The 18,781-nt window shown below is 34.6% G+C and overlaps 1 protein-coding gene across 4 annotated transcripts in view; it reads right to left on the minus strand.

Moving 5' to 3' along the window:
• FBXW10B (F-box and WD repeat domain containing 10B) overlaps positions 1 to 18,781 on the minus strand; it is a 52,328-nt gene that overhangs the window by 15,271 nt on the left and 18,276 nt on the right. For 3 of the 4 annotated variants that reach the window (XM_039847409.1, XM_039847408.1, XM_039847411.1), the window contains exons 8-10: positions 11,843 to 11,964; positions 8,050 to 8,198; positions 7,068 to 7,210 (exon numbers count right to left, since the gene is read on the minus strand). In XM_039847409.1, the coding sequence (XP_039703343.1) occupies positions 7,068 to 7,210; positions 8,050 to 8,198; positions 11,843 to 11,964 (414 nt within the window). The remainder of the gene's footprint in view (positions 1 to 7,067; positions 7,211 to 8,049; positions 8,199 to 11,842; positions 11,965 to 18,781) is intronic. The other variant, XM_039847410.1, reaches the window with a different exon arrangement.

Consider the following 18,781-nt stretch of genomic DNA (forward strand, 5'->3'; position numbering starts at 1 on the left):
AAAAAAAAAAAAAGAAGATATTTTATTTCCAGGTATTCAAGTAAATATCTTTCCAGTCACTAATGAACCACTAAGATAATAAAACAGAGATTTCAGTGACCAAACAACACAAAGAATACAGGCACAATACATAAACAAACAATAAAGACTATAACAAGCAACAGCAAGAACAAACACTGAGGATGTGAGAAATTTGATTGCCCGAGTTTTCATATTAAAATATTCAACTTGAGAGAAGAGGGAATACTTCCTAACTCATTTTATGAGGCCAACATTACCCTGATACCAAAACCAGGCAAAGACAACACACACGAAAAAAAGTTACAGGCCAATATCTCTGATGAATATAGATGCAAAAATCCTTAACAAAATACTAGCAAATTGAATATAATAGTACATTGAAAGGACAATACATTGTGACCAAGTGGGAATACAAGGATAGTTTAATATCTATAAAGCAATCAAGGTGATATACCACATTAACAAAATAAAACAAAAACCATATGATCATATCAACAGGGGCAAAAAAGCATTTGACAAAATACAATATCCATTTGTAATAAAAAAAAAAACTCAAAAAAGTAAGTATAGAAGAAACATATCTCAACATAATAAAGTCTGTGTATTACAAACCCACAGCTAATATCATGCTCAATGGTGAAAAGCTGAAAGCTTTTCCTCTAAGATCAGGAACAAGACAAAGATTCCCGCTGTCACCACTGTTATTCCATTAGTACTGGAAGTCCAAGCCAGAGCAATCAGGCAAGAAAAAGAAATCGAAGGCATCTAAATTGGGAACAAAGAAGTAAAACTGTCACTATATGCAGATGACACAATTCTATATATAGAAAACCCTAAAGACTCCACAAAAAAAATCTATTAGAAACAATGAGCAAATACAATAAAGTTGCAGAACATAAAATCAATATATAAAAATCTGTTACATTCCTATATAATAACACTGAACTATCAGAAAGAGAAATAAAGAAAACAATCCCATTTACACTCCCAAAAAAGAATAAAATACCTAGGAATAAACTTAACAAAAGAGATGAAGATCGTGTACACTGAAAACTATAAAGCATTGTTGAAAGAAATCAAAGACATAAATAAATGGAAAGATAGTCCATGTTCGTGAATTAGAAGAATTAACATTGTTAAAATGGCCATATTATTTAGAGCAATATATAGATTTAATGTAACCCCTATCAAGATCCCAACAGTATTTCTCACAGAAATAGAATCAAAAATCCTCAAATTTGTAAAGAACCACAAAAGACCCTGAATAGCTAAAGCCATTCTGAGGGGTGGGGGGGAAGAACAAAGCCAGAGGTATCACACTTGTTGACTTCAAACTATATTACAAAGCTACAGTAATCAAAAACAGTATGGTATTGACCGAAAAACACACGTAAAAACCAATAGAACAGAAGTGAAATCCTAGAGATAAACCCACATATATATGGGCAACGGATTTTCAATAAATGAGCATAAAACATACAATGGAGAAAGAGAAGCCTCTTCAATAAATGGTGTTGGGAAAACTAGAAAGCCACATGCAAAAGAATGAAACTAGACTGCTATCTGACACCACACACAAAAATTAACTCAAAATGGACTGCGGACTTGAACATAAGCTCTGAAACAATAAGATACAAGGAAGAAAACATAGGAACTAAAATTAAAAACCTTGGCCTTGGGGCAGGGGGCTTTGTACAGTTGACCCCAAAGGAAAGGGAAATAAGAGCAAAAATAAAAGCTCTGCAGAGCTAAAGAAATCATCAATAAAACAAAAAGGCAATCAACAGAATAGGAGAAGATATTTGCAAATGATATCTCCAATAGGGGTTAATATCCAAAATTTATAAAGAACTCGTACAACTCAACAACAACAATCTGATTTTTAAAAAGAGCAGAGGACCTGAATAAACACTTTTCCAAGGAAGACATACAGATGGCCAAAAGATACATGAAAAAAAAATGCTCATCATTACTAGTTATAAGAGAAATGCAAATCTAAACCACAATATCACCTCACACCCGTTAGAATAGCTATTACTAATAATACAAGAAATAACATGTTGGATAAGATGTGGAGAAAAGGGAACCCTTTGCAGTGCTGGTGGGAATGTAAATTAGTGCAGCCACTATGGCAAACAGTATGAAAGTTTCTCAAAAAGTTAAAAATAGAACTACCATATTATTCAGCAATCCCTCTTCTGGGTACCTACTTGAAATTTTTGAAAACACTGTTTTATAAAGATATATGTACTCGTGTTCACTGTAGCAATATTTACAATAGCCAAGACATGGAAACAACCCAATTATCTTTTGATGGATGATTAGATAAAGAAGATGTGGTGTATATATGCAATAAAATACTACTCAGCCATAAAAAGATAAAATATTGCCATTTGCAACAACATGGATAGATCTTGAGAGTACTGTCCTAAGTAAAATAAGTGAGACAGAAAAGAATAAGAACCATACGATTTCACTCATATGTGGGATATAAAACAAAAAGCAACAAATGAACAAAACAAAACAAATTCAAAGATACAGACAAGAGAATGGTGGTTACCAGCGGGGAAGGGGATGGGAAGGACAAAGAGGGTAAAGGGGGTCAAATACAAGGTGATGGAAGAAGACTTGACTTGGTGCTGAGCACAAAATAGAGTACACAGAGATTATGTTATAAATTTGTATACCTAAAATTTGCATAATGTTATTAACTCAATAAATTTAATAATAAAAATTTTTTAAATTTCCAGTTTTCAACAAAATATTATGAAACATAAAAAGATACTAGAGAGTATGAGCCATATATAGGAAAAAAGTAATCAGTAGAAACTGTGTCCAAGGAATCACAATGATTGGACTTTCTAGACAGACTTTATCTATTTTAAATATGTTAAAATGGCTAATGGAAACCATGTACAAAACTAAAAGAAAGCATTAGAACAATGTCTCACCAAATAGAGAATATTGATAAAGAGTTAGAAATTATAAAGGGATCCAAATTAAAATTCTAGAGTTGAAAAATACAATAACCAAAATGAAAATTCACTAGAGGGCCTCAAGAACAGATTCAAATAGGCAGAAAAGGAAAAATACTTGAAGAGCGGTCAATTGAGACTATCCAGTCTAAAGAAAGAACAGAAAAAAAAAACAGAATGAAGAAAAATTAACAGTCTCAGAAACCTGTGTGACATCATCAGACATCAACATATGCATAATAAAAGTCCCAGAAAGAGAGAAAGGGGGCATGAAAGATATTTGAAGAAATAATAACTATAAACTCCAAATATGGATAAAATAATCTACACACCCAAGAAGCTGAAGCTCGGCAACCTTAATTAAAATAAACTCGAAGAGATCACACCTTGATGTATCATAATCAACCTGTAAAAAGCCAAAGACAAAGAGTATTGAAAGTGGCAAGAGAGAAGTAGCTCATCACATAAAAAAGGATCTTCAATTATGTTAATAACTGATTTCTCATCAGAAAACCTCAGAAACTATGGAGACCAGAAAACAATGAAATAACATATTCAAAATGTTGAAAGAAGAAAATAATTGTAAACCAAAAATTCTATATTCATCAAACCCAATTTGGAAAAATTAAAACATTCCTAAATAAACAAAAACTGAGAGTTTGTCTCTAGTAGACCTACCTTACATGAAATGCTATACAGGGTCCTTCAGGTTGAAATGAAAGGACATTAGGTAACAATTCAAATCTACATGAGGAAATAAAGCACATCAATAAAGGTAACTATATAGGTAAACATAAATGACAATAAAAATGTATTTTTTGTTTATAACTTTTTTCACTCATTTAAAATTATTGCATAAAGCAATAATTTCGAGTCTATGATGATGTAAGAATATAAAGATTTAATTCATAACAATAAAGAAGAGGGGCAGAGCAAAATTTTTGTAAACTATTGAAATTAGATTGATATTACTGTGAACTAGATTGCTAAAATTTTAAATGTTAATTTTAGTGCTCAGGGCAACTACTAGGAAAATAACTCAAAAAACAGATAATAAAATAAATGATAAGAGAATTAAAATAACACACTAGAAAATATCCATTTAACGCAAAAGAGGGTCAAAATAGAAGAATCGAAGAACAAAAAAAATACCCAAGACTATATAGAAAACAAAACAAAATGGTAGAATAAGTTCTTTTTATATTAAACATAAATGGATTTAACTCTTCAAATAAAAGGCTAGGATTGGAAGAATTTTTAAAAGCACGATTCAACTATATGCTGTCTACAAGATATTCACATTAGAATCAAAAACACAAAAAGGTTAAAAGTAAAAGAATGAGAAAAGGTACTCCATACTAAAGGAGAGCTGCAGTGACCATACTAATATCACACAAAATAGACTTGTAGACAAAATGTTAATAGAGACAAAAAAGGACATTATATAATAACAAAAGGGTGAATTCATGAAGAAGATATTATAAATGCATATTCACCTCAAAACAGAGCCTAAAAATATATGAGACAAAACTCATATAACTAAAGGGAAAAATATTCAACTCAACAATCATAGATGAAGACTTCAATACCACACTTTAAATAATGTATAGAACTGGATAGAAGATAAGCAAGGAAAAAGAAGACCTGAAAAACATTATAAACTAACTAGACCTAGCAGACATGTACCAACATTCCCCCAAATACTAGCAGAGTACACGTTAATCTCAAGAGCATATGGAACATTTTCCAGGGCAGGCCTCATATGAGACCACAAAACAAGTCTCAATAAATTTTGAAAAACTGAAATCATACAAAGTTCTCCAACCACAGTGGAATTAAATTATAAATGAATAACAGAAGGAAATATGAAAAATTCATAAATATGTGGAAATTAAACATCATGCTCTTAAATAACCACTGGGTCAAGGAAAAATTCAGAAAAGAAATTAGAAAACACTTTGAGATGAATGAAAATAAAAACACAACATATTAATACTTTGGGGATACAGCTAAACCAGTGCTCAGAGGGGGATTTATAGGTGCAGAAATCAATGAAATGGGAGACTTGAAAAACAACAGAGAAAAATCAATGAAAAAAAAAGTTCGTTCTTTAAAAAGATCAAGAAACCTTTAGCTAGACAAGTGACAATTACTTAGACTGACAAAGAAAATAAGAGAGAAAATTGAAATTACTAAAATCAGAAATGAAACAGAGGACATAGTATTGACTGATGGAAATGTTCTCTAATTAGATAGTGGTGACGGTTGTACAACATTATAAATATACTAAAAACCATTGAATTGTACACTATAAAATAGTGAATTTTATGTTACATGAATTATATCTTATTTTTTAAATTGAAAAAAGATATTGTTACAATACTAGCTGTGGAAGTCATTAAAAAATAAAGGGTTTTTTTTAAGACACTACAGAGTACAGAAGCTTTTCTAAAAATAAATATTGTCAGCCCTAATATGCATCCTCTAATTTCATTTCTCATATTCATTCTCTCAATCTTAATTTTGGATGAAAAAATGTTAGATCAAGAGAACAGATAGCAACTATATCTTTTTTTTTTCACCTACCTATGTCATATTCAGAAAATGTCTAATCATCATAACTCTCTAGAAAGGCAATATGTCAAATTAGTCCTCATTACCAATCAATTAGAAATATTTATTGAGCACTTACATACATACAGCGCTACAACAGATGAGTGAGAGGGGCCCTATAAACAAGAGGATTCACCATGTCCTCCAGATGTCTGTGGATTTGCTGTAATTATGCAAGGTATCAAGAACTAATATGAATGGTATGTTGGGGCTGTCAGTCAATGGAAGTGAGAATAGTTTAAGAAGGTCTCATAGCCGAGGTGGAATAGGAGGCTTATGGATTGATATAGAAACCAAACTGCTAGGTATGCTGGGAACAAATTATTTTCTAATACTCAGACTAAATTCTACTGAATTGTACTTGAAGGTTTTAAAAATATATAGTTACAATTTTCAAGTGACATCATAAAATCTGACTCCCTCCTTAAGGTCAAGTTTTGATAATCTAGATGACATGCTCTAAGACTTACTAATAATCACCTAAGGGTTGGGTAAATCACTGAACACAGGCCTTTCCCAGCACCCGCTCATCAATAATAAAGTCATACACCACAGAGAATATACACATATATGCCCAAACCCCCTTCCACTCCCACAAAGCCAGAGCGCCTGCTCAAGAGGTTCTTATGAGAGCATAAGGAAATCTAGGCCCATATTTTACTAAATAACTATCCCTTGGTAGATCCCCGGAAGACCCATTTACTCTTTAAATGAATTAGGATAGCATTTCACTTCCTGGAATTGTTTATATTGTACTCAGAAGAATTATTCACATGGTAGAGGAGTGGCAGAGGGCAGCCTATAAAACATATGGCCAATGCAAAACCGTTAATTGACCACAATATCCTTTCCAAATAAGGCTAGGTGTGACCTCAGACTACTCAAATGGCTCCAAGCAGCCACCACTACTAAATTGGGATTGGAATTGTAAAATGAAATCCATTTGCTGTCCTGGAATAGAATCTAGCCCACAGACTTTAAGTAAGCTCCTTCTTTAAGCCCTTAGTTATTTTTAAACCTTTGTCGCTTGGATCATTTTAAGCTTTTGTGAACACAAACTTCCTATGGTAAAGACCAATTCCAAGAATTTTAAGTTTACTGGAGTTGACATTATTTGGGACAGTTCTGCCAAAATTCATAGGTTTGGTAGGTAACAGATATAAGTATATCACATGTGTCATAAGTATAACATTCCAAACACTTCAAAATCTACATCTGGTGTTGTTATTTCTTAATAGAAACTAGTGAGGGTGGGAGAGGGATGGGCCAAACAGAAGTGAGGTGGGCAGGGAATGGGTAATAGTTGGAGGAGGAGGAAAACAGAAATAAGTAAGGAGCAAAGGGGACACAGGTCAGCAGACAGTAGAAGGGACTGACGTGCCAAAAATCAAAGTCTAGGCTATGACGGGAAAAAGAGAGAGCACCACATTCATCAGACAGGGCTTTCCTGGAACATACTTTGGATGCTTGAAAGCCATGAGGCATCGCTCATACTTTCCCACCATGCTCCAGGCCATGACCAGGCCATCGGTACTTCCGGAGAGGAGATGCCACTGGTCAAAACACAGACATTTCACAGCTCCCTCGTGACCGTTGAGAGTCTGCAAGGAAAGATGGCTCTGTTTTCAGCCCATCTTTAACTCAGATTGTTTCTTCTCTAAGGGCCAAAGCTGAAAGCTTCCTTTAGATGAATTCCACCATACTCACTTGGTATTTAACTAAGCTGACTTTACCTTTGCGCTAAGAAGACCTGTGGAATCCATGCCTCCCTCTCTACAGAACTCTCTCTCCAGCGAAAGAAGAATGTGATCAGGGGAAGGAATTATTCCTGGTAGGTCTGTGGCTGAGGCAGGCCCCATCTTCCTAGAGTACTACAGAGGGCCAGAATTCAGTATCCTCTGCTGACAGAAAGTGAAGGATCAGGTGTTTCATCTCCAACTCCTTACCAGGCCCCGGAGGGCACCTGGGGCATCTCTGTGCCTACAAATGCTGGCTAGAGTAGGTGACAAAAATATTGGTAGGAAAAATCTACCGGCCAAGCCAGCAGCTTCTCACTGTGATCTTGTGCTCCTGGCCCAGGGGGTTTTAAATCCAACAAGAATATTTGAAAGTATATGAACATTCAATCACTTTCAAGACAGCCAATGTTCTCATCAGAAAGTGAGGAGAAAAACCATTGTGACTTCGTTCATTCCCTTACCCCATGCCAGAATATTCTGGAAAAGGAATATTATCTCTACAGCTGTTTAAATATCCTGAGCCCATATATCATGTCCTTTTAGGAGAGGGCCTTCCCCTTCGGCTCTTTGGGACTGCCTTTCTGGTGACTGTAACTCAATTGCTCTAGGGTGGTCTGGCAGCTACATGGTGGGCAGACCATCAGTCTTCTCCAATCCATCACTACCAGTGTCCCATTCCCTCCAGTGCCCATCTCCCTCACCTTTACAAGCTGGGCTGTGACAACGTGCCACACTTTGATTATCCCTCGCTCACAGCTGCTCACAATGTAGGTATCACTGATCCTGGTGGCCAAGATGGGGTCTTTGTGTTTAAACGTCTTCAGGCACTTCCCTGTCTCTATATCCCACTCTGAAAGGGAGAGAGAGAGAGAGAAAGGTGGGGTTGGGGAGGAAGAAGGGGATGAAGGTGGGTTACGGTAGAGTTTCACACTCTATCACAGAAGCTAAGACTAACAGAGCTCATCAAATAAGACCCTAATTGGCTTTTACCTGGCCTAGAACCCCTGCAGACTCACCAATAGCTCCACATACCTGATACACAGATGTCCCTAACCATGGGCTCTTGAGAGAGCCAGCAATGCCTAGATCTTGGCTCTGATCCTGGAACTTAGCCTTAGAGTCCAAGTGCTGGACAGCACATCAAGAAGACTCCTCCTCAAGCCTGAAAAATGCTTGCTATGGAGTAGATTTCAGGAAAACCATGGTATATGTTTCATGGTGTCATTCTTCCCTGATGCTATTCTCATGACCCACAACTTCTATCCACCCCCTGAAAAAAAGAAAGCTGTCTACCTTCATTAACAATTTTAGATATTTCTGAATCTGACTTGAATTATGAGAATTGAGAGATTGTCACAGCTGAGGTTAGGTTTAATGCTGCCTCTACATAGATGGTGCTAAAGCAACTGCCTAGTATACTGAAAGTTGGGTGGATATGAGAATAATAGGTGGGTGGAAGAACAGAACTTAAAGGCAAATATTGAAAATGGGCACCACAAATTCAGAGATGAGAACATTAAAGTCAACTTGATCATCTCCCAAAGTACCTCCCAGGCAACATCATGTATAACCTAAAACAAACTAACCATAGTTGATACTTATATCACACTAACAATGAGCCAGACATCATTCAAAGTGCTCAACATGTATTAACTCATCTTCCCAAGACAAGTACTATTATTATTCCCCACTATACATATGTGGAAACTGAGGCATAGAGAGGTTCAGTAACCTGCTTAAGATCACACAAGCAGACTGAGCTGGGATTTAAGCCCAGGGACTCTGGATCCAGAGGCCAAGCTCTTAACCATGTATGCTAGAATAATTCTATCTGAGTATGCTTTTTTCCAATTCATTTTGCATATATATTGGCCCTTTTATCAAACTAAAAGTGTGAAAACTGAAAGATGAATTAAAAGAGTCACTGGTAAAGTGCTCTGGTTTAAAGAATTTTAAAAGTGGGAGTTACCTTTCAGGTCTCTAATTGTCTCTTTTTCCTACTATTTTGGTAACCCAGGTAGGTGGGAAGAGCCTAGGGGAAACAAGAAAGCTGGTAGCCAGGGTCAAGACTAGGGTAAGAGAGATCTTTTGATATTTTTTATCATGTATTTTGTGCATTAATTTTGACTTTTTAAATATTGCACTTAAATATATATCTTGATTACTGAGATTTTTTGGTGTCCCCTTAAGTTTTACACCTGAAGTGAAAGCCTAACTCTTTTTGCCTTTGTTCTCGTCTACCTGCAGCCCCACAAGACTCTCAAGCTTGGAGATCTCATCTGCCTTTCTATATTCAGACCCTCACCTCACCCTTTCATCCTTTCTGCCCTACTTCCCAAAGCAATCATGGCAGCAAAACTTTCATTCAGGTTAAGGAGGGCAAAGAGGTAGGGAGTATTTTAAGCAGTGTTTGTTTAAATATTTGAGTGTTTGCATATGTTGCACCACTCTGTTCTCTCTTTCTCATATTTTTTCTCCACCTACTTCTAACATGCTGTGGTTTCCTGGGTCCCTTGCTTCTCTTCTCTTTTCATTCTTTCTCCCTTATTTGCAAGGGAAATCTCATCCATACCTGGGGCTTCCAACTTTCATTATAATTGATAACCACCAAATCAACATACCTGGAGCTCCAAACATATAGCCACACCTGCATCTTCCTCCTGCAATCCTCACCTGGATATCCTCAGGAATCCCATACTCAATGTATTAGCTCTCTATTGCTGCTGTAACAAATTCCCACAAGCTTAGTGACTGGAAACAACACAAATTTATTATCTTACAGAAATCCAACATGACCTCACAAGGCTAAAATCAAGGTGTCAACAGGGCTCTGTTCCTTTTTGGATACTCTGGGAAAGGGGACCCATTGCCTTGCCTTTTCTACCTTCTAGGGGTCACCCACATTCCTTGATTCATGTCTCCCTTCCTCCATCTTCAAGCCAGTAATATTGTAGTTCTCTGACCATTCTTTTATAGCCACATCTCCCTTTGATCATAGACAAGAAAGTTTCCATCTTTAAGGGTCCATATGATTATTCATGGACCCACACTGATAACCAAAGATAATTTCCCTATTTTAAGGTCCTTAGTTTAATCACATTTGTAAAATCCCCTTTGCCATGCAAGGTAACATAGTCACAGGTTCCAGGGATTAAGATGTGAATATCTTTGGTCAGCCATTATTCTGCCTACCACACTCAACATGTCCAAAATTGAAGTCGTCACCTTCTCCCCCATTCCTCCCCCTACCCTACTACTCCCCTGTTGCTCCTACTTCCATTAGTTGCACTTTCATATATCCAGTGACCTGAGGTTAAAAATCTGGCCTCATCATTTGCTCTTCTATCTTTCTCATTTTTCATATCCAATTGGTGGTGAAGTCCTGTCAATTCTTCTTCTGTAAATCTCCATTCAGTGAGTCTGTGCCATATGATGTAAACTTACATCCATCTGAGTTTCTTCACTTTTGCCTATTCTTCGAGAGAATGAAAACACCACAGTTCTCTAGACTAAGTAGTGTTTTAACTTGTCCCTTGTCTCCACATAGCCACCCCTGTCAAAATCCTTCTGCCACACTATCACTAGAGTTATCTTTCTCAAATACACATATGATCATGTCAGTCCTCTGGTTAAAATTCATCTATAGCTTCCCATGTCCTATAAGATAAAGTTCAATTTCTTACAATGATGCAGAAGGCCCTTGATAATCTGGCTACAAACAAACTTATCTCCAACACGACATGCTGCTGTCCAGCCATACCAAACAAGAGTAAATTCCCTGAATATACCATCTTCTTCAACGTTCTGTGAATTTGCCTGAGTAGAACATCCTCCACTCTCCCTCTGCCCTTAGAACTACTCATTCTCAAGACCATTCTCAAGTAGCGCCCCTTCTGTGATGCTTTCCCTTTTACTCTTACTTCTATGGTTCCTTAGAACTCTGCATGTTGGTTAGAAGCACATGATTTAGAGTCAGGCAGCTCTCATTTCAAATCTCCACTCTACCACTTAGTAGCTTCGATTTGGGGACGGTTGGTTTTTTTCTCTTGAATTTTGGATTCCTCATCTGCATTTACCTCATAGGGTTCTTGTGAGGGTTAATAAGATAATATTAATATAAGATAATAAGATAAAGCACCTATAGCAGTCACAAAGTTGGTAGTAAATAAATGGCAGTTGTTATTATACACATATTTTTATATCTCCATTATATATTTATATATCTATCTCCATTAGGAAACTATGAGCCTCCTGAGGAAATAAAAAGCCATATCAAAAAGGCTATATACTCATATTTTTCCTTAACACCTAGCACAGTATCTAGCATAGTGTAAGTTTTCAACAAATAGTTGTCAAAGAATGGATCAATGATATATGGATAGGAAGAAAGATAAATAAAAGAATGACTGCCTAGATAAAGGAGCAAAACATGTATTTTGGAAATCCATCAAAATGAGGAAACTTCTTAGAAAGTTTAGAGTATTTCTTTCTCACCTTTCACCTGGCAATCTCTTGATCCAGATACCAGCTTGTTCTTATATAAATCCATGCAAGTGATTGTTCCCTGGTGGCCATTGAAGATTCGTATGCAAGCCCCGCTTTTCAGATCCCAATATCTGCAGGAATCAGGCCAAAAAAATGTTTTTGAGATTTTCTCAGTGCCCAAGGGATCATACTATGTAGAATTCCTTTAGATCAGTAAGTAGTTAGTTAGAAGGAGGCAAAATTTTATGGCTAAGATCAGAGGCCTGGATTTGAATCCCAGTCTCAGCACCTACTACTGTATAACTCTGGGAACTTTACTTAATTTCTGTGTAAGCTTCATTTCTTCATTGATAAAATGGAAATGGTAATAGAAGTAGTTACCACATAGAGTTTTTGTGAAGAATTAAGTACATTAATGCAATGATTGTCACTTGAGCTTATTTCCACCCCTAGGGGACTTTTGACAATGTCTGGAGACATTTTTGATTGTCACAAGTGGGAAAGGAGTTGTTACTGGTATATAGTGTGTAGAGTTCAAGGATGCTGCTAAATATCTTACAGTGCACGGAACAGCACTACACAAAGAATTCTCCAGCTTCAAATTTCAATAGTGCTGAAGTTGAGAGACCCTGCATTAATAGATGTAACATTAGAACATTGACTAACATGCAGAAAATTCTTGATAAATATTAGTTGGTATTAGGTAGAAGGATCCCTGGAATGACCACCAGGCCTAGAATTCATGGCACTGATTCAACAGTAGAGCTGATCTTCAAACAGGAACAACAGAATAATTAACTACAACCACTTAGACCCAAAATATTCTATGTATATTTATAAAGCACATCTAAAAGATATATGGAAACATGTACGAGTCACACTGTTTTTTAATAAGCAAACTTGCTTGAGGTCTCTCAATTATCATTAATACAGACTCCCACTTCTGCCAGATTGCTTTCATGACAGGTCAAAGTGTAATATTAAGATAATGGGCTCTGGAGCCAGGATGCCTGAGGTCCAATCTCAGGTCCATCACTTATTAACTGTGTGATCTTGGGTAAGTTAGGGAACCACTCTGTACCTCAGTTCTCCATCTGTAAATGATGGAGATAATAATGGTATTTACCTCATAGAGTTATTATTAAACTTGGCACATAATAAATGGTTAATAAATGTTTCTTTTGTTTTTCTTCGAATGTGTTAAGCTTTTTCTTCAATTATTCCCAAATGTCCTATGGCCTTATCTGTTTGTTGAAGCCTAGTATGCACCCACAGTATGTTTAACGATGTCCCAGAGGTATGAAAAAAACATGTTCTAAATTTCTGTTTTTAACAACATGGTCAATCATATGTCCAGGTTGTTTTTCTTAACTTATGCAGAAATGATATTTGATAAATACTTTTAGAAAAAAAACAGAAATAAAATAAACGTCCTTGATTTAGTAAACTTATAAACCAAAGTCATAACAGCAAGTAATGTGCTTAAAAGAGAAGCTATAGGTATTCTCCCTTCAAAAAGGGGAACAAGATACAGATGCCTGCTCTCACAGCTACAGCTTAAACTAGAAGGCCTAGGCCAAATTAGAATGATAGAAAAAAAATAATAATATACTAATAATATAAGTATTAGAAAAGGAGATAATATATTGTCATTTCCAGTTGATAAGATTATCTACATAAAAAAACCAAATCAACACATTTACTTTTAGAATTAATAAGACAGGTTATCAAAGTTGCTGAATACAAAATCAACCTACAAAAATCAATATCATTTCTCTATAGTAGTAACAACCAATTTGAAAATATAAACGAAAATAAGATACCATTTACAATAGCAATAAAATTATAAAGTTTATAGGTATTAAATAAGAATATACAAGACTTTTATAAAGAAAATTTTAAAGCTCTAAGAACAAAGAAATAAATGTGTTGCACAAGTTAATCTATAAATTCAATGCAACCCCACTCAAGTCTAGTTAGGTGTTTTAAGTTGACAAACTTACTCTAAAAACTCAAAAAATATATGCCATAGCTAAGTTACATAAAAAAAGAGAGTAGAACTTGCCCCACTATCATATATTAAAACATTCTTTAAACTAAAAACAGTTTTGTTTTAATAAAAATTTAAAAAACAAGGTGGTCCCAATCAAAATCCCAGCAAGTTATTTTGTGGATATTAACAGACTTATTCTAATGTTTATATCAAGAGACATAAAACTCAGAATTGCTAACACAATATCAAAGGAAAGGAAAAAAGTTGGAGGACTGATATTACTCAACGCCCAAGACTTACTATAAAGTTTCAATAATTTAAGATACTGTGGTATTGGTGAAAGAATAAACGAATAGATCAATAGAAAGGAATAGAGAGCCCAGAAATAGACACACATATAGTTAACTGATTGTAAAGGCAATACAGTGGAGCAAAAATAGTCTTTTCAACAAATAGTGCTGAAACAACTGGATATCCACATGCAAAAAAGGAATTTAAAAACAGACTTTATAGCTTTCACAAAAATTAACTCAAAATGGAGCATAGACTTAAATGTAAAACCCAAAACCATAAAATTCCTAAAAGATAGCATAGGAGAAAATTAGATGACTTTGGATGTGGCAATGACTTTTTAGATACAACACCAAAGGCATAATCCGTGAAAAAAATATTTGATAGGCTGGACTTTATTAAAATTAAAAATATCTGCTCTGCAAAAGACAATGTCAAGGAAATGAGAAGAAAAGCCACAGACTGGAAGAAAAATATTTGCAAAAGACACATCTGATAAAGGACTGATATATAAAAAGCTCTTAAAACTCAACAATAAAAAAAACAAACAACTCAATTAAAAAATTAGTCAAAGATCTTGGACAACTCACCAAAGAAGATACATAGATGACAAATAAGCACATGAAAAGATGCTCCACAGCATAGGTAATCAGAGAAACACAAAATAAAACAATAAGATACCCCTACAGACCTATTAGAATAGTCAAAATCCAGAACACTGACAACATCAAATGCTGGTGAGGATATAAAGTAACAGGAACTCTCATTTGTTGTTGATGGGGATATAGAATAATACGGTCACTTTGGAAGACAATTGGTGGTTTCTTACAAAACTAAACATACTTTCACCATATGATCCAGCAGTCATGCTCCTTGTTATTTACCCAAAGGAGTTGAAAAAATATCCACAAAAACACCTGCACACAGATGTTTATAGCAGCTTTATTCATAATTGCCAAAACTCAGAAGCAATCGAGATGTCCTTCAGTAGGTGAATAAATAAACTGTGATATATCCAGACAATGGAATATCTTTCAGTGTGAAAGAAAAACAATCTATCAAGCCATGAAAAGACATAGAGGAAATTTAAATGCATATTACTAAGTGAAAGAGACCAATCTGAAAAGGCTATCTACTGTATGATTCCACTTATTTGACATTCTGGAAAAGGCACAGTTATGGAGACTAAAAATATCAGTGGTTGCTAGATGTTGGGGTAAGAAGGATGAATAGGCAGAACACATTTTTAGGGCAATGAAAATACCCTGTATGATACTATAATGATAGATACATGTCATATATTTGTCCAAATTCAAAAAGTGTAAAACACCAAGAGTGAACCCTAAGGTAAACTATGAACTTTGAGTTATTATGATGAGTCTATAAGTTCATCAATTATAACAAATATATCACTCTGCTAGAGGATGTTGATAATGGGGGATGATATGCATGTATGGAAGCAGAGGATGGGTGAGGAATCTCAGTACCTTCTGCTCAGTTTTGCTGTAACCTAAAACTGCTCTATAAAAATTAAGTCTTTCAAATAAAAAAAGGTGGTTTTGATGCAAAAACAGAAAAACAAACCAATGGTTTAGAATACTGAGTTCACAGAGACAATCTCATGTACACATGAGAAATTATTGTGTGATAAAGATGGCACCATAAATCAATGAAGAAAATGGCAGGTTATTTAGTAGTTGCTGTGGGGAAAACTGCTCACTTTATTTAAAAAGAAACAAGTAAAATGAAAATTCTATTTAATACCACATACAAAGTCGGACTGCAGATAGAGTAAAGAACTTAATGCAAAAGGTAAAACTATAAAGTTAATAGAAGAAAATATTTAAAAATATCTTTGTGACCTTGATTTTGAAAGAATCACAGACACAAGGCCAAAAAAATTATAAACTGATTGATTTTATTACATCAATATTAAGAATTTTTATTTAACAGAAGATACTATAAACAAAGTTAATATGTTGATTAAAAAAATAGAAGATACTTGTAATTTTAAAATTGACAAGGGACTAACATATAGAAGAAAATACAAGGAACTGCAAATTAATAAGAAAATTAGAGTAGCCCCAATAGAAAAATGGGCAAAAGACATAATCAGGCAATTTTAAAAAGAGGAAGCCCCAAAAGTTAATAAGCAAACTTATTACTTGCTACTTAGTCAAATTAAGTACCACCTATCTTAAGTCTCAGCAAGTCTTCTCCTGGGCACATATCCCTAAGACATCTCCCAACGCTCATGAAAGGACATGCTGATCAATACAGCATTATTTGAAGTCAAACTAGTGTCTATCCCTGGGGAAGCAAGTAGGTAAAATGTACATATGCAGACCTTGGAGTATGATACAACACTTAAAAATCAACTGACTGGTGGGTAACATGGATGAATCTTTGAAACATAAGGTGAGGTACAAAAGTTAGAAACCAAGAGAATTTAAAATAACACTATAAATGAAAATTTTTATAATTATACAAAATATATCAACACACATTTTAAAGGAACATAAAAAAATAAATAAAAAAGAAACACATGAAGAAAGATAAGAATAGGAGTGAAAATAGAGATAACATATAATTAATAAATAAATAAACTAGAAATGGAGCCTTGTACAAACCAATAATTATGACATAACAGGGAAGTGTAATCCACTCAATCCTCTGCACCTGAGGTCTGGAAAAGAATGAAAAAAAATCTCCCTCTTTCTTCCCCACCAAAAAAGATTTAGATAGAAGCGCCAAAGTCTAAGAAAGGCTAAAACATTTGAAGAAGAAGAAGAGGCGGGGATTTGTCCTACCAGATATAAAGCCTTTAAAAATGAAAGTAAAGACAATATGGTATTAACCAACAATAGTCAAACAGACAAATGAAATAGAGTAGAGAACACAAAATTTAAAAATATGGACACTTGCCTTATCAGAATGCAAGTAGTACAGACCAATGGGGAAAAGGATAGTTTTTTTCATAAATGATACTCAGATAATTAAATTTCCAAATGAAGAAAGGAAACAAAAAGGTAATTGGACCCGTACCACAAATAATAACTAAAGCTAGTTTTGGGTAGATTTAATATCTAAAGATGAAAGGCAAACCTATTTTCAAAAAAAAAAACTTTTAAAAAGTTACTATGGAGAATGTCTTCATGGCTTTAAGGTAAGAAAGGGTATCTTAAACATGTCAAATTGACAGAGTCTATTACATTAAAGTTAATGATTTCTGTACATCAAAAGACACCACAGTGAAAAGATGAGTCTTAAATCAGAAGAACAAATATACAACACAAAAATAAACAAGAATTAGTATCCAGAAAATATAAAAAACTCCTATAAATCAATAAGGAAAGGATAAAAGAATCAACAGAAAAAAAAATGGGCTAAACCAAAGAAAAAGAAAAAAGATAAATGATGACGACAAATAACTGAACAGGAATTTCATAGAAGAGGAAACACAAATGGCTCTAAAACATATTGTGATAATTAATTTTATGTGTCAACTTAGAGGATGTTTTTGGACGAGATTAACATTTAAATTGGTAAACTGTGACTAAAGCAGATTTCTCTCCATAACGCAAGAGGGAGATGGCCTGTAGACTTCATCTGCACCCTCAGCTCTCTTGGGTCTCCAGCTTGCCAGCCCACGCTGCATATTTTAGACTTTCCAGGCTCCATAATTACATGAGACAATTTCTTGTAACAAATCTCTCTCTATAGATAGATAGATAGATAGATAGATAGATAGATAGATAGATAGATAGATATAGATAGATATAGATAGATACACACACACACACAATATATATATATATATATACACACATACTGGTTCTGTTTCTCTGAAGAACCCTGACTCATATACACATGAAAAGATGTTCAACCTCATTAGTAATCAGTAAAGTTAAAACTGAAACTACAATGAGGATTTTTTAATACCCATTAGATTGGCAAGTTTTTGGCAAATTGGCAAATATTCAACACTGACAATACTAAGTGTTCATGAAGATTTATAAGGGATCTTCTCATACCCTGCCGATGGAAGTGTGAGTAAATACAACCACTTTGGAAAACAATTTAATACTCCTACCTAGGAAAAAATTCCACTACTAAGAATATACTTTAAAAAAAAAAAAAAACTCATGCACTCCAGGTAACAATACTGTACATATATATGAAAATTGAGTAGATCTTAAAGTTCATCATCTCACACACACACACACACACACACACACACACACACACACACACAAATTTTAACTATCTGTGGTGATGGATATAACTAAACTTACCATGGTAATCATTTTGCAATATATACATATATCAAATCATTATGTTGTACACCTAAAACTAAAATGTCATCTGTCAATTATATCTCAATAAAAAAAATTTTAACTCATGTACGTGGGCACCGGGAGACAAATCCAAGAACATTTATGGCATGCTCTTTGAAAGAATTTTAAAAAACTAGAAACATCTTAAATATCCATTAACAGAAGAATAAGTAAGTGAGTTATGGTATATTTATCCAATAAAATACTGTATCTCAGTGAAAATAAATTCATTACTGCTATCTACATCATATGAATGAATCTCAAAATCATAGTTCAGTGCAAGAATCAAGTACAGATGAATTCTTAAAACACAATTCCATTGATGTT

The sequence above is a fragment of the Pteropus medius genome, unplaced genomic scaffold (assembly GCF_902729225.1).
Source record: "Pteropus medius unplaced genomic scaffold, Ma_sr-lr_union100, whole genome shotgun sequence".
In the NCBI taxonomy this organism is placed as follows: Eukaryota; Metazoa; Chordata; class Mammalia; order Chiroptera; family Pteropodidae; genus Pteropus; species Pteropus medius.